The sequence below is a fragment of the Centruroides vittatus genome, unplaced genomic scaffold (assembly GCF_030686945.1).
Source record: "Centruroides vittatus isolate TY-2023 unplaced genomic scaffold, ASM3068694v2 contig_374, whole genome shotgun sequence".
NCBI classification, from domain to species: domain Eukaryota; kingdom Metazoa; phylum Arthropoda; class Arachnida; order Scorpiones; family Buthidae; genus Centruroides; species Centruroides vittatus.
The window spans coordinates 632,375-647,989 of NW_027122196.1; the positions used below are offsets into that span (position 1 = coordinate 632,375).

Sequence of the window (15,615 nt, forward strand, 5' to 3'; positions counted from 1 at the left end):
GAAAAACATCCATTTTCCTACGTACAGAGATGATTTCAAAACCTGACTACTAAAATAAACTCTAAATCTCACCAAACTACTCTACAATATGGCTCCAATGAAAACATGAGACCACAATTTAGCCAATAATAGTTGCAGAAGTCAGCAATATAAGTTGTAACGCTGATTACACAGGAATTCTACTTCGACAGGACCACGTCTGTTAGTTTAGGTTGATCGTCCGTGGGTTGCGTTGTCTCAACACATCTATTCGTTTAAACAATTTGGATACTGCTGGAATATTGGCAATGAACAATGCATTACGCGCTCCTAAACAAAATAAAAAATATTGCAACAAATTCTAGAGGCGAAATTTAGAAAACATTAACTTATTAAACAGAAGTGTTATATTACGCCATTGTGGTTGCTGTGGTGACAGAATATTTTAGATACGCTGTGTAAGCAACGAAATATGCCTTTCATTCCTCAGCACGATACTTCTCATTTTGAAATTATAAAAAAAATCATATTTAATTGGGATACAGTTTGAAAATATTGAAGACATAAAAATTTCCAGTGTTGTGTTATTTCAATTCAAAAAATTTCCCCTGAAAGGTGTTAGATAGATGACCGGCACGACTCTATTGTTAAAAGAAAAGTATGATGTACAGGGGCAAGCCACTAATATTTTGAGGTGGAGAGCATATATTTTTAAATTAAAAACATTAAAAATATCATTAAAAATTGCAGTCCGGCATTGGGACGATGACACAATAAAAAATTTTTCGTTTCATATCTTTAAAGAATTATGATTTGTATATACATAATGTGAGTTGGCAATTCTTTAATTTAAAATAATGTTATTTATAGTTCATGGTAAAACGATATTTGTAGTAGTATTAGAATAATATCAGATTTTGTTAAATAACATCTCCCCACAAATATTCGTATTCAAAGATTTTTGAATATATAAATGGAAAGAGATTTCGTCATAGAATATAACGTTATATCAACTAGGCCACCATTTTGAATGAGTATGTTGGAAAACTTGGCATTATAAGTGAATTTATATAAATTATATATTATCAATTTAGAGAAAGTACTGTACAACTCATTTAACATTACATGTATTATACATGTAGCGTTAAATGAGTTGTACTTTAATTAAATTGGTAATATATAATTCATATAAATTCACATATAAATACACATACAATTCATGTAAATTCACATATAACGCTACATGTTTAATTACATCTACTGTAGATGTAATTAAATAGGAAATAAGCTCAAAGAATACAAGTGACAAATTCACTACTTATTTTAATTGTGAAACATTTTATTAAAGATTAAAATACTTTATAATCTCATTTTAGTGAAGATTAATTTGAAATGTATCGATACTTTTGCTGAATTTTGTACGGCTACATACAGATGTGTACAATGATTTTAATTAAATATTAAAGGTTTGGTTGGTTGTTTTGATGGAATACGACAACGCAACACTTGGAGATCTGCTGAAGGGAATGTCCCCCATTGCTATTAAAGGTGTTAGAATGTAAATCCGGAAAACCGAACTCCTTGTAGAAGTCCGTTGGACAGGCACGAAACCGTGACCTACAAACACATAATGGACTTGCTGTAAAAGGTGCTCTTAGTGCCCATTCAGGCAGAGAAAATTTATAAAAGATATATTTTGTAAGAGGGCTTTTTTTCGATTCTACTGATGCAATGTTTTTGTTACGAGTTTTCTCGGTTCTTTGTATACTTTTTATTAAATAGCAAGATATATAAGGAATTATTTTCTGCATTGTAAAGAAGTATTTTCAGTTTTATACTTTTCTGGTATAATAATCATTTTCTTCTGTGGGTTTCTTAATTATATCGAGAAAAAATCAGTAAAATTCTTGTTCAGCTTATTCTTAACTCCATTTTGATAATTTTCTCTTAACTTTTACTTTCTTCCATATTTGTTTTTCAAAATAAACTCCATGCAAAACAGAAATATTTGCAGGATTCCAATTTTCTCGGCATACTTTTATAGCCCAAATTTTTCTCCAAAAGGGATCTCTAGGAAAATATTTTATTGTAAGTCCTTTTCCATAAAAATTTGAACCACTAGAAGCAGAACATTCAGACAACATTTAAGTGAAAATTTCAGCTAATGTATTTTCACAATAAAATTAAAGGGTACGCTTAAACCAGACCTGTTATAAACAAACTGAATTCAATGTGACTGAAAACAAATTTAATTCATTTGGCAAAATAACTATATAAGGCTACTAGTGTTTAAAAGAATGATTTTCATGAAAATTCTCATACACATTTAATTTATATTATCTTTACACGTGGAACTTTAAATTATATTTCTTGCTGACCAGAAAATGGCTTTTCAATAAGGTCAAAAGTATTTACTGGTACTTTCGATCTTTTGTCAAAATCTAAATAACAAATAACTGATAAGAAAATGTTTTAATAACTTCTCAATGCTTAATTATTAAGTGTTATAGCATCACATGCTGTCATAAAAGTTAATTAACATAATTTGGAATGAACTTTACCTTATTTACATAAAAGATGTAGGGAATTGTGATGCAATTTGGGATTATCTTACAATAAGTGAAATGGACACAACCTGAAATGATTGATATGGGGGGTTTTCTTATGTATGAGGCTAGTGGAAAAAAATTATCGGCTCTATAGGGAAAAATTTTCTAACCGCAAACATCCATCACCATAAACACTACTACTCCTCATTTGCCCATAAAGCAAATCCTCATAAAGTACACTGGAAATCGCTGGGGACATTCACTCCATAACTGATTGGCAGAACTTCGGTAAATGCGTTGCCAGCGAGATAATCTTCCACCACATACTACGCAAATTACCAGGATCGTTTGGATACATTATTTTCAAATAGATGGATTGGTCAATTAGGACCAATTGTTGGCTACCAAAATCATCCGATCTCATACTGTTGGACTAATTTTGTGGGGTCAGATGAAACAGGAAGTATACGATACACAGCCAACGACCAAAGATGGCCTCCAGAATAGAATTAGTATCTGGAACTTATGATAACTAATAAAATATTTACTATAGTTCATAAATAATCAAAAATATTTTTTAAAAAATTCAATTTTCAGAACAAAGAAGAAGTGCTACAAATTATAAACATTAAAACGCAGATAATATTGAAGTAGACTGAGTGGCTATTGTAGGATGTAGAATTTGTGATGGCTATTAAAAAACTAAAATTGGCCTGAATGAGATCGTATTAGGGGAATACGATCTCATTTAGGAAAAAAATTATTCTTTATAAATTAAATTTGTTTTAATGTCTAGCCTGATAATGAACTTCAACAAATGATAATAATGATAAGAATTTAGACTTTTTGACGACAAGAGCTATGTCTATAATTCTTTCAATATCTTATCAAAGGATCGATTTACTCCAAATGAAAAATCATTGTTCTCAACATATGTACAATACATACAAACCCACAGATGGTCGAGTGGATAAAACTACTAAAGCCTAGTAGTTAGTAATGGGTTCACGCCTCGCTGGAAATATAGAGTTTTCTGGGTTTTATTTATATTTGTAACAATCTAAATAGGACCAGTTTCCCTAAGAAAGTCCTCTCGGGAGGCATTCCCTCGGCAGTTCTTCCATGCCAATCGTTGCCGTACACAAATATTTGCACGTTAATTACGGTTTCTTTTAATAACCTTCATAAATCCTATATGTAATGTTAAATATTACATAGCAGTTTTACGTTCTTCTTTTATTAACATATAATTTATTTGCTTGTCACCGAGTCTAGTTTATTATTGTATGGGTTTTAATGTTTTATGATATGTTTTATTTCACAATGAAATCGTGATTGAAGTGATCAGACTCCTGATGCATCTACTTTATTCACATGTGTCAGGAGTCTGATGTATTAAAAGGGTTTCAACAAAAGAAAGGTTGGAAAGAAAGTCTGGATGAAATTTTAAAAAAGGATATAGATTTAAAGGAAGTCAAAATTATTTGCTTGGTCATTGTTATTGAAATAAAAGAAAGTTAATGATATATAATTATTTTTCTTCTTTCTTCTGGAAACCGAATCTATATATATAATCGAGACGAGTTGATAATTATAATAACAATCAGCGCAGAGCCCAAACGGTTAGGAGTTGAAAGTTGAAATTTGGTACGCAGTTAGGGTATGTCACGAGAACGCACACTAAGAAGGGATTTTTCGAAATTCCTCCCCACGGGGAAGAGGAACAGGATTAAGTCTTAACACTTCCATCAACAATGGAAGTGTTAAGTATCAATAGAAGTGTTAAGTAATAATGGAGAAAAAGAGAAAGCGACGTGCAAGATTCACGGGCGCTGGAGGAAAAAAAAGAAAAAAGTAATATGTTAGAACATATTCGATTATCAAATTTAAACAGATTGATTCGGTTTTTCTCGACTTTTCTTCTTTAGAACATTCGATGAAAATCGAACGATATAATCAGAACACGTCGTGAAAATCGAACAATATTACAATATTCGATTTTCAAATTCGACCTTTCATTAGAAATATTTAGTTTGTTGATGAAATTACTCTTTTTCTTCTGTGACTATAACGTAATAATCTTAATCTTCGCTATCATTACTTTTGCCCGAGCAACGCCGGGCCTATCTGCTAGTTATTTTATATTTTTGATATATCATGGAATATAGTAAATATTTTAATAATTATTCTTAAGTTATATTTAGTACTCTTATATTTATCTTAAACTGAATCTCTATTATATTGTAGCAATCAAATACAGTAATTCAGTGTAATATCCAAATTAAAAATAATAAATAAAAATTCAAGGAATCAAAATTTTTTAATGATTTAGAACTTTGTGTTTATACTGAAAAACACGCCTGATTGTATAATTAACTTATAAATTTCTGAAAACTATTCAATTATTTGCAGATATTTCTAATCTATTGAATATATTCAATAAAGGTTGAGTTGAAAGCCTAGGAATCTACGTGGAAAAATAGCTTTACTGACGTACTTTGAAGCAAACACCTAAAACATTATATCTGGTATAAGGATTTGGTTTGTTTCTTTGTATACGGCAATGCGACACGCAAAATTCCAGCTCTTTTTCTTTATGATCTTGATTAGACGAAAGGGTTGGTTAGTGGAATAAGGCAAATCAGCACTAGAATGAGTGTCTTTAGCAGATTGTGAATGTACAATCAAATAGCTTTTTTAGATGCCTCATTAACTAGAACTAGTCACAACATTAATATTCAGAAATATACTAAAGCCTGTGAAATCAGGAAAGTAATTAATTATTTTTGAAATACCTACGTATAGAAATAAAAGTAGTATTCCTCGTGGCGATAGATAAGATTAATCACAAAATAAAAAGAAATAAAAGTAATTAAAACATATGTATATAATGAATATATTGAATATTTCTAAAAAAATGTACTGAATAAGTTGAATGGCTAAATCAATCTCATACTTCTAAAAAAAAACACAAATTAATTTATCAAAAATAGTAAAATTAAAATATATTAGATGAAAAATATTTGAAAAAGTTAAAACAAAACTGAAAAATTACGATTTGATATTAGTCTTGGAACCAACAAGTAAAATGAAGAGACATATTCAAAATCAAACGAAATTACATATATGGAGGACGGAAGGAATAGCGTATAAGTGTGAATGTAGTTGGGCAAAATTCTTTTTACCTCTATGTCTTTAATGTTTTATTCTTTTTCTTTCTGTATTGTCTACTTGGACCTTGTTTATAAATAGGACTTATTGATGTGAGAGCCCCTTGTTTGAGGCGACACATCGAATGTGTCACCAGGAACTTAACAACAAAATCGGTATTGGTCGTGGAGGGCAATAGAAAAAACAAGAAGGATCCCTCCAATAAAAGGAGGGATCGACGACGATCGTGGTCTGTTGTCATCAAAAGTTCGCCCTCGCCGGAGTTGCACTAGCGCTCGGATACCTTACCTACAACGAAGATTCCTACCTAAGTGACTTTCTAGCCTCCGTCGAACCTCCCGTCGCCTGAATAGTCCGAATATCAGGATATCAAGACCTTGCCAAGTACATCAAGACTTTCCAGAGCCATCCATCGAAACTTCCGAATCATCAATTCGTCGTGTCGTCAATTCAAGTCCTCAACCCGATCGGCAACAAAGCGCATCGTCAGATCCTCTACAACAGTGTGGTACGCGTACCCCCAGGGGTACGAAAAGAATTTAGTGGGGGTACGCGCTGCACCGCGCTTTGGCTGCGCCTGATGCAACAAGCACTTTACTTTTTTCGATTACAAACATAGAAATAAAAAACTACTTCGTTACTTGTTAGTGGTTTCGCCGGGCGCTGTGAGTTTGTGCATTCCTCCACCTTATGGCCCAGACAACAGTGTCACACAAAAACTTCCAGTATCTACACATTGAACTATTACAGCGCGCACGTGTGTACATTTTAATGCAAAAAACGCGTTTCTACGTGTTAAAAATCAAAATTTAAGTCCATTGAATTTTGTCCAATTACCTATAAATAATAGTCTCGCTATTGTTTTTTAAATCTACTTTTATTATCGGCCCTAAACTTTGTGACACCACAATCGTGGCGCCATGGCACCCTAAGGTGCCGCGGCACCCCAGTTGAAAAACACTGTCTTATCCCATCAAAACAATCAACCAAACCTTTAATATTTAATTAAAATCATTGTACACATCTGTATGTAGCCGTACAAAATTCAGCAAAAGTATCGATACATTTCAAATTAATCTGCACTAAAATAGATAATAAAAATATTTTAATCTTTAATAAAATATTTCACAATTAAAATAAGTAGTGAATTTGTCACTTGTATTCTTTGAGCTTATTTTCTGTTTAATTACGTCTACTATCTTGTTATACATGTAGCGTTAACTGGATTGTAAATTAAAAAATATAATGCCGATGACAAAGTCGTCAGGACTGACACCACTGTGACTCTAAAGACAGACACAGAAACCTCGAAGGCCGTTAAGTTCGTTTTCTTTCGCAAGTGGTCCCTTGTGTAGGCGTTTGGATTCGGGATGGAGAAGGATTGGACGAAAGAAGTGCACCCTACAACTCAATTACGAAAAATAATACCCGTTTATTTATCATAAGCTATTTACAAATAGGTTGAACGGCTATTTACAATTGAAAGGTTGAACGTTAGTTATTGGCGATCATGTTGTATATTATAACTATTGACCATCCTTTTGTATATTATATAAGGCTAGTATATTATATTTAAAGGCTATTTATTGTAACTATCCTCGCGAGTCTTAGTTTTGAGAGAGAGTTTACATGATTCGCGGGCGGATAAATACCTTGTAGAGAATCTGAGGATTTTCCTCGTTGCCGATCGGTTTGATGATTTGACGGATTGATGACTGGGAAGTTTCGATAGAAGGCTCTTGATAATTAGTAAATGGATTGTTCAGGTAACAGGAGCGTGTCCTCGGAGGGAGATATCCGACGGGTGTAAGGTATTCGAGCACTCGTACGAACTCTAAAGGGGAAGAACTTTCGATGCCGACGGACCCTCAGTGACGGATGAACTCTCTGTGTCGACATCGGACATTGCCTTTTATTTGAGGGTCCTCCCCATTTTCCTCTATTGCTCTTTTTTGGTAAAGTAAATCTCCAATCTCCAAGCAATTTATTCGTTAGGTTCCTCGTGATACATTCGATGTATCATCTTGGAAAGAAAGTGACTCCGGGGTGAAAGATACAATCATATCCTTTTAATAATCGTGGAAAAAGTTTTAACAATCTCTTTTTAATTTATTCGACGAAGATTTTATTAAAAAATTTCGTCAGGTTCGGGCTCTCACATAACGTTATATTAGATGACGAAATCTCTCTCTATTTATATAGTCAAAAATCTTACTACTATAATTGTGTGGTGAGTTAACAAAATCTGCTATACTACAAATATCGTTATATCATGAAATATAATTAACATTATTTTAAGTTGACTATTGTGCTAAAGCATTGCCAACTTTATTATGCTTTTTTTTACAAATCATAATTTTTGAAAGATATAAAACGAAAAATTATTTATTGTGTCATCGTCACAATGCCGGACTGCAATTTTTAATTATATTTTTAATGTTTTTAATTTAAAAATATATGCTCTCCACCTCAAATTATAGTAGTGGCTTGCCCCTGTACATCATACTTTTCTTTTAACAATAGAGTCGTGCCGGTCATCTATCTAACACCTTTCAGGGGAAATTTTTTGAATTGAAATAACACAACACTGGAAATTTTTATGTTTTTTCAAACTGTATCCCAATTAAATATGATTTTTTTTATAATTTCAAAATGAGAAGTATCGTGCTGAGGAATGAAAGGCATATTTCGTTGCTTACACAGCGTATCTAAAATATTCTGTCACCACAGCAACCACAATGGCGTAATATAACACTTCTGTTTAATAAGTCAATGTTTTCTAAATTTCGCCTCTAGAATTAGTTGCAATATTTTTTATTTTGTTTAGGAGCGGTAATGTATTATTCATTGCCAATATTAATTTTTTTTTTAAAATTGGTTTTATCAATTTTAACATGAAAACATACAAATACACGAAATAATTGCAAGTTTCAGTAATTAGCAAATCAGGTAAACGGATAAGAATTTGACATACCTGTTTAAAATGAAAAAAAAATTAAATTTACAAAACTATATTATAAACATAAAAACAAAAATCTTATCATAAACTTAAAAAATTGTTAATAAAAACATGCAAGTTCGAAAATACAGAATTGTTCACGTACATTGAATCAGAAGTCCATCGAACGTTATGACTCGAGAGTCAGCTGTAACGGATTAACTGGTGACGCATGTCAGCATTTGCCAATGCCTGTTGCTTCTAGATCAAACAAGTATAATAAGTGAGCATTCTAGAAAAATTCAATGGTGGGTTATGTGTTTATATATATATAAATCGTATAAGAAATTTAAAAAAAAATTCTCTGGGGTTCAGTGCGCTACTTCTAATCATGCAATGAATCACTTTTGGCGAATGAGCTATAGGTTTAGTTTATACATTAATTATTTAAATATTCATTTCAGACCAGAAAAATAAATATTCACTTCTTATCAAGTTAAAACCATACGAAAATTTCTCACATATTTTTCAGATATTCATTTATCAGCAATTGAATTTTACAGAATATAAAATGAACTATTAAATTATATGGCACCATTACTATCTTAAATTTGATTGATAAAATAAGACAAAACAACCGTATTTTGGAAAGATTTTCTATTAGAAATTAATCTATATGTGGGTGTTACACCAGAGATGAAAATTTGGAGACTTCACGTGAGCAGCCTATTGGTTAGGTGTGAACCCGCTATCAACATAGCGCTTTATTCACTCGGTCACTATTCCCATTTTGAACATATAAAACAAGTAGTAACGCAATGTGATAAAATAGGAAACAGCATTTAAATCATCGGTAGAAAAATATGAAGATTTATAGACCATGGCACCCTAAGGTGCCGCGGCACCCCAGTTGAAAAACACTGTCTTATCCCATCAAAACAATCAACCAAACCTTTAATATTTAATTAAAATCATTGTACACATCTGTATGTAGCCGTACAAAATTCAGCAAAAGTATCGATACATTTCAAATGAATTGTTTGTATAACCTTAACAATTCATTTATTGAATTTAACTTTAATTTCTGAGTTATCATGCACAACTATTTATAACCCTCTTATCCGTAAAATTTCAGTTGTCTGGAATCTAAAATCCACAGCTAATATTATCTATACAGTATAGTTTTTTAATGTATTAAAAGACGGGCTTAGGGGGGGGTGCAGTATCGTATCCGGGAAATCAATCCCCATGAATTTTTCATGGGTGACCAGTCTCGAATATATCGAGTTCCATTTTTCATCACCAGGCTTTCTTCATTGTAGGCTTGGCCGAATCCACGATGAACTTATTTTCAGTCTGATTGTGAGTTTGGCCAAGCCCTCAATGGCTTTTCACCAGGCCCCATCGTGGTCTTTTCCCAGGTTCCACCGAGCAATAAGAACGAGAAATCAATTACAATATATTAAGAATAAGGTAATCTGACATTGAGATAAATAATTTAAACAAAATATATATAATTCTGAATATACACAGCGTAAAACTGTACATAAAACTGTCTTCTTCCAAATATAGATTATATACAGTAAATGTATGTGTAAATAAATAAAGTGTACAATACATGTATACTGTACACTTTAGTATAATCGAGTACAATGTAATAATTTATTTAATCACTCTACAGTAATTTATTTAAAATAATCTATTATTATTATTTATTTATTTTGAATTTTAAATTGACTTAAATAACAGGAAATTATTTTTTCCAGTTAGTCACGTCATCTAACGTAATGTCTACGTCATCTTCAACGTTACCTTTGTGCGATTATTTATAAAAACACTAAGCTTTGGGCTACAAAGTTTAGCTTATTTTTGATTCAAATACAGAGGTAAGTTTAATTTAATTATTATTTTATAAAATTAAGATTCTATCCTATAATATGAATATCTGTTTCAGGTTCCACCCTTTGTTGACATTTAAATTAGCCTACTAATTAATAACTTTATTTTATTTAAAAAACGTTATTCCATAATTATAATTAAGGTATTAACGCACTTAAATTCGAATTAACTCTAAATATGTTATTAATAATCGTCGTCACTTATAAATATTAATCAAAATAATACGTTAATGTATTTATGTACACTTAATGGGAAATATTAATTATAAACATCTTTTAAATTATATTTAATTAATATTAAAAAATACAATATACTTAAAGTCAATTAATAATTGAGATAATTATATAGTCAAGCTCTAAATCTCGTGTGAAAATTAAGTATGACACTGTTGACTTCAACCACTTAATACCTTTCTCGTCCTTTTATATAAGTGAAATTATTAAAGTTTATGTAATTAATATTTATTTAAACCATTTAACAGACATTTTATATTAAAAATTCATCTTATAAAATTATTATTTAATTTTTAAGGAGATTTTATCCTGAAATCCTTTCTGTGTACTACTCGAAATAACCCATAAATTTTAATGAGAGAAAAGGTAAGTAATATTAAAATTTGTGAGAATTATCTTAACTTTATTTTAATTTATAATTTAAGCGATTTAACTAATTAATTTATCGGTCATACATCATGCAGGGTGGTTCAAAACTCGTTCAAGTTCTTTTCAAAATTTAATGAATTACTTGCAAGTTTGCCAGTAAATAAGGCACCTTTATGTATATTCTTAATTGGTATATTCGAAGGATAGGAACAATATATTTATTGTAAAATTTATTTACGTTATAGAAGAAAAATTATAGATTTTCTTCTCTACGAACAAGAAATAATGGCTAATAATCAATGTAACTACTGCTACTGCTACTTCTTGTACTTAAAATTGAGGACATGCAACTTTAATTTCTTTCAATTATATGGTTTGAAGATGCAACAATGTAGGGAAAATTCTATAACATCATTAAAATATAACAACTTATTGTTCTTAATATTGTATAGGAAAGCAAAATAATTTAATATAAAATACAAAATTGAGGTACATTTAACCTTATTAGATAGAAGAGATGTCAGAAGGTCATTTCTCTAGGGCTCTGGACACAGAGAGACCCAAAATTTAGTACTTTTGTAAATAAAAATTAAAAATTTCTTTTGGTAAGTGACGAAAAGTCTAATTTTTGTTTGTTTTATTCATTTTATGCGTATATTTTTGTGGCTTTCGAGGGTGGGCTTCACATTTTATGGCTATCCGATGCACTGGACATAGAAGAGCCCCAAATTTAATTTTTTATATAAAAATTGAGACTTAAAGTGATATAAATTAAAGGAAAATTAACTATTAAAATGTCTACGTTTATTTTCTCGTCCATTATTTACAATTTATCATCGTACATTACAAAATTTCTATTCTTTGAATCCTTAAAATAAATGAACGTTGATAAATTCTATCAACAGTCAATGGAATTAAATAAGGAAAAATTCTATCTCTAATATCAGAATTTAATTGGGAATCCCCACTTCGGGAGTTTCCAGCTACATTCCCTGAGTTAGTGCACGTATTGTACAGTAGATGAAGCAATCTCTTTACATAATGATTACAATATTCACAAAAAAAAACATAAGGGATTTGTTTATAAAATAGTATAATTTGATAAAATAATAAGAGATTAATTAAGTGAAAGCGAATTTATTCTTTAAAGATTTCAATGATTACCATGCAGTTAACAATTAAATTAATCCTATAATTTACCATGAATCTTCAATGTAATTTAAAGTTAAATTAATCTGCTAATAAAATAAGCGTGTAATCTTCTAAATCTCTAAACTCGACTCTAATTCTTTAATTCACTCCATTTAATTCATTCTACGCAGCTACAATATTTAGAAAGAATAAAGTAAGAATATTTGGACCCATGAAATTGCTGTAATTGATGTAAGTTTTACAATAATTTCTTATATTTTTCTTTCCAGATATAATTGTAATATTACTAGAAAACAAACAATATTAATTTAATAGTATTTAAATGAAGTAATATTAAGAGATATGGTGTAATATCAAAATGAATTTCATCATGGAAAATACTACAATAAACTTTTTCTACCATAATTTTTCATCTAACCATACAATTGACAATAATTCTTCATCTAATTACACAAATGATGTGAAGGAAAACAATAATTTGCCTGAAGTTCCCAAGTTGGTTAAAGATATTTTGATTGTAGCAACAGTCATAATTATAATGATGTCAATGGGTGCTGACATTTGTTGGGGTCAGGTAAGCACAATAATTCTATTAGCTGTGTTTGTCAATAATCTGTAATATAAATTTCTTTACTTATTTATATAGATTTGGAATCATGTACGAAGACCATTCGCAGTATTGATTGGAATATTTTGTCAATTTGTAGTCATGCCTTTATCAGGGTATACCTATAAACACATCTTTCAACTGGAAGCGGAAGTAGCAACCGGATTACTTATTATATCGTGTACTCCTGGTGGAATTCTATCGAATATTTTCACTTATTACTTAAATGGTGATGTGTCTTTGAGGTAAATTTATATATTTTTACTGTTTATTTTTATTTGGATTGTTAAATATAGTTTTAATGTGTAAAAACTGTCATTTTTAGTGTCAGCATGACTACAATATCGACTGTTTTAGCATTAGGAATGATGCCCTTGAACGTATGGTTATATGCAACTAGAGAAGCGAGTCACTTAGTTATACCTTTTGGCAATATGGCATTGTCATTAGTGATGATAACTTCTCCCGCACTCGTGGGTATGATAATAAGATGGAAATTTCCACGTGCATCTGTTTACATCACAAAAGTAATTAAAGCATTTTTTAGAATAAGACTTTTAAAGTATTTTTGAAATATAAATGGATTAGTATTAGATAAATATTAGATTTAATATTTAATTTTTCTTTTACAGTGGGGTAGCGCAATAGGTTTCTTCATCTTCATCACTTCATTCTTGATAGAATTGATATCGTTTAGACACGTCGTTCATCAGATACCATTAAAATTAATAATTACTACAATTCTAATGCCAACGACAGGTATTATAGCGGGTTATCTGTTAGGTTTGCTTTGTAAAAGATCAAATTCAATAAGTACAACAATCGCGGTTGAAAGTGGAATACAGAACGTACCTGTTGCAATTAGCATTATTTCACTATCTTTTGATATTACAGTAAGTTAATTATTAATATCATAATTTAAATGATTTATTTGTTACTTAAGAAGTTTATTTTCAGCATCAAACTAACCTCATTATACTCCCGTGGTTCTATTTAATATCTCAAGTTGTAATATGTAGTGTTTATATGTGCAGTTTATCACATTGTAAGAATATTTATGAAAAGAAAAGAAGTTCCAGAAGAAAAACAAGAGAAAGTTATAGAGATCATAGGTTAATATGCTTAAAATTATTATAATAAATTACTTATTAAGCTTCTTATTACAATTAATTAATTAATTAACTATTCCAGAAATTACCTCATTGTAATGACATCATAATTTCAAGATATCGAGCGTTTTAGCCCTCAAATTTGTATATGAATTTTAATGGAAATGAAAATCATTTTATTTTTAATAATTAAATTATTTAATGTAAAACAATAAAAATTAAATGAAAGTAAACGTGTTTGAATTAGATGTTTTGCAGATGAAATATTAATAAAATTATCTTTTTTGATTTGTTATTGTTGTTGAAAAAGTTTTCTACATGAATAGATATTTGCTATGAATAATTATCTGCTTTGTGTACTGGATAATGAATATTTAAATTGGAAATTCGTTTATTCTTGAACAATAAACAGTCGATAAGGATAAACACTGGGCCATTGTCAAATGAGCGACGGACATCTAGGCGACAAAATAAAAAATTTTATTGTCTTTTTATTATAATCGCAATTCTTTTTTATTGGTCTAATATCCGGTAAATTTAAATAATTTTTATGAAAAAAGAGTTAAAAGAATTTTTACTCCTAAGAAAAATATCGCTTATAATTAAATTTACTTTTAATATCGTGTAGAATTACAAAATTGAATACACTGTTATATTGAAAGTTTTCAAGAAAAATGAATCAGATAGTTAATAAATATTCTCATTTTTATGATGATATAAAATTTGTAGAATCATTTAAGAAAGATATGATTAAAAAAGTGATTAAAAAAGCAATTTTAAAATGAAATGCACGATAATGAAATAAAGAAAAATACAGTTTTTTTTTAAGTTCATTTAATTATATACCTATTTGCGCCTCATTTTGCGAGGTTGGAGAGAGTTACAATCGGTTTTATGTGATAATATTTACCTGCGGTTTAAATGAACACGGTCCTTGATACTCATCATAGATGTTAGAGTTTTTGTTGGTGCAAAATGTTGTTATAATTCCTCGACGATGTGCCTTCACAAAAAGAAAGAAAACAATCTTTTGGCGGACAAGAACTTCCCCGAGGAATCAGGAAAGATTAAAAAACATAGGAACTCTCTAAAGCTACGAGAGAAAACCAAGTGGATAAGTGATATTTTTGCACGCTTAATAAGCATACGATTTGGCGAAACTTTTTGGAAATATTGGTAAAATATATATAAATATAGATATGATTTAGACTTATGAGGAATGAGTTAAAAGTGGGAGAATCAGGACCGTTATTTTTAATAATTTTCGGGGTTATGAACTTTAATAATTGTCAAAATATTTAATAGACCCAACGTCTCAAATTTCAACATTTCAATTAATTTTTATTTAGGAACTGTATCGAGATGACCCTTTGTTTTGAAGAAATGAAATATGTAGAAGTTTCTTTATTTTAATAAAAGACTTTTACTTAAAGAGTTTATTTTTTGTTACTGAAAATTAAGTATGTGAGTTAAGTTTTCTGCGGACCGGAAAAAATTCTCAGCTTGAAATTTTCCACCTCTCTCGAAGCTCTTGGATAAGCTAAAGAGTTGGTTGGTGGAATAAGGCAACGTAACACTAGAATGATGATCATGGATTGTACAATCAAAT

General features: G+C 30.1%; 1 protein-coding gene across 1 annotated transcript; it reads left to right on the forward strand.

Moving 5' to 3' along the window:
- Window positions 1-10,476: 10,476 nt before the first annotated feature.
- Window positions 10,477-14,240, forward strand: LOC136975532 (sodium-dependent organic anion transporter-like). The gene is made up of 8 exons (XM_067270602.1): window positions 10,477-10,523; window positions 11,068-11,135; window positions 12,560-12,864; window positions 12,937-13,142; window positions 13,223-13,424; window positions 13,530-13,790; window positions 13,855-14,009; window positions 14,089-14,240. Exons 3-8 carry the CDS (start codon window positions 12,649-12,651, stop codon window positions 14,114-14,116), a joined length of 1,068 nt encoding a protein of 355 aa, XP_067126703.1. The 5' UTR covers window positions 10,477-10,523; window positions 11,068-11,135; window positions 12,560-12,648; the 3' UTR covers window positions 14,117-14,240.
- The last annotated feature ends 1,375 nt before the right edge of the window (window positions 14,241-15,615 follow it).

Coding starts and splice junctions, on each gene's coding strand:
- LOC136975532 (XM_067270602.1), top strand. CDS start 12,649: ATGAATTTCATCATGGAAAATACTACAATAAACTTTTTCTACCATAAT. Junction 13,791..13,854: donor CACTATCTTTTGATATTACA/GTAAGTTAATTA, acceptor GTTTATTTTCAG/CATCAAACTAACCTCATTAT. Junction 14,010..14,088: donor GAAAGTTATAGAGATCATAG/GTTAATATGCTT, acceptor TAACTATTCCAG/AAATTACCTCATTGTAATGA.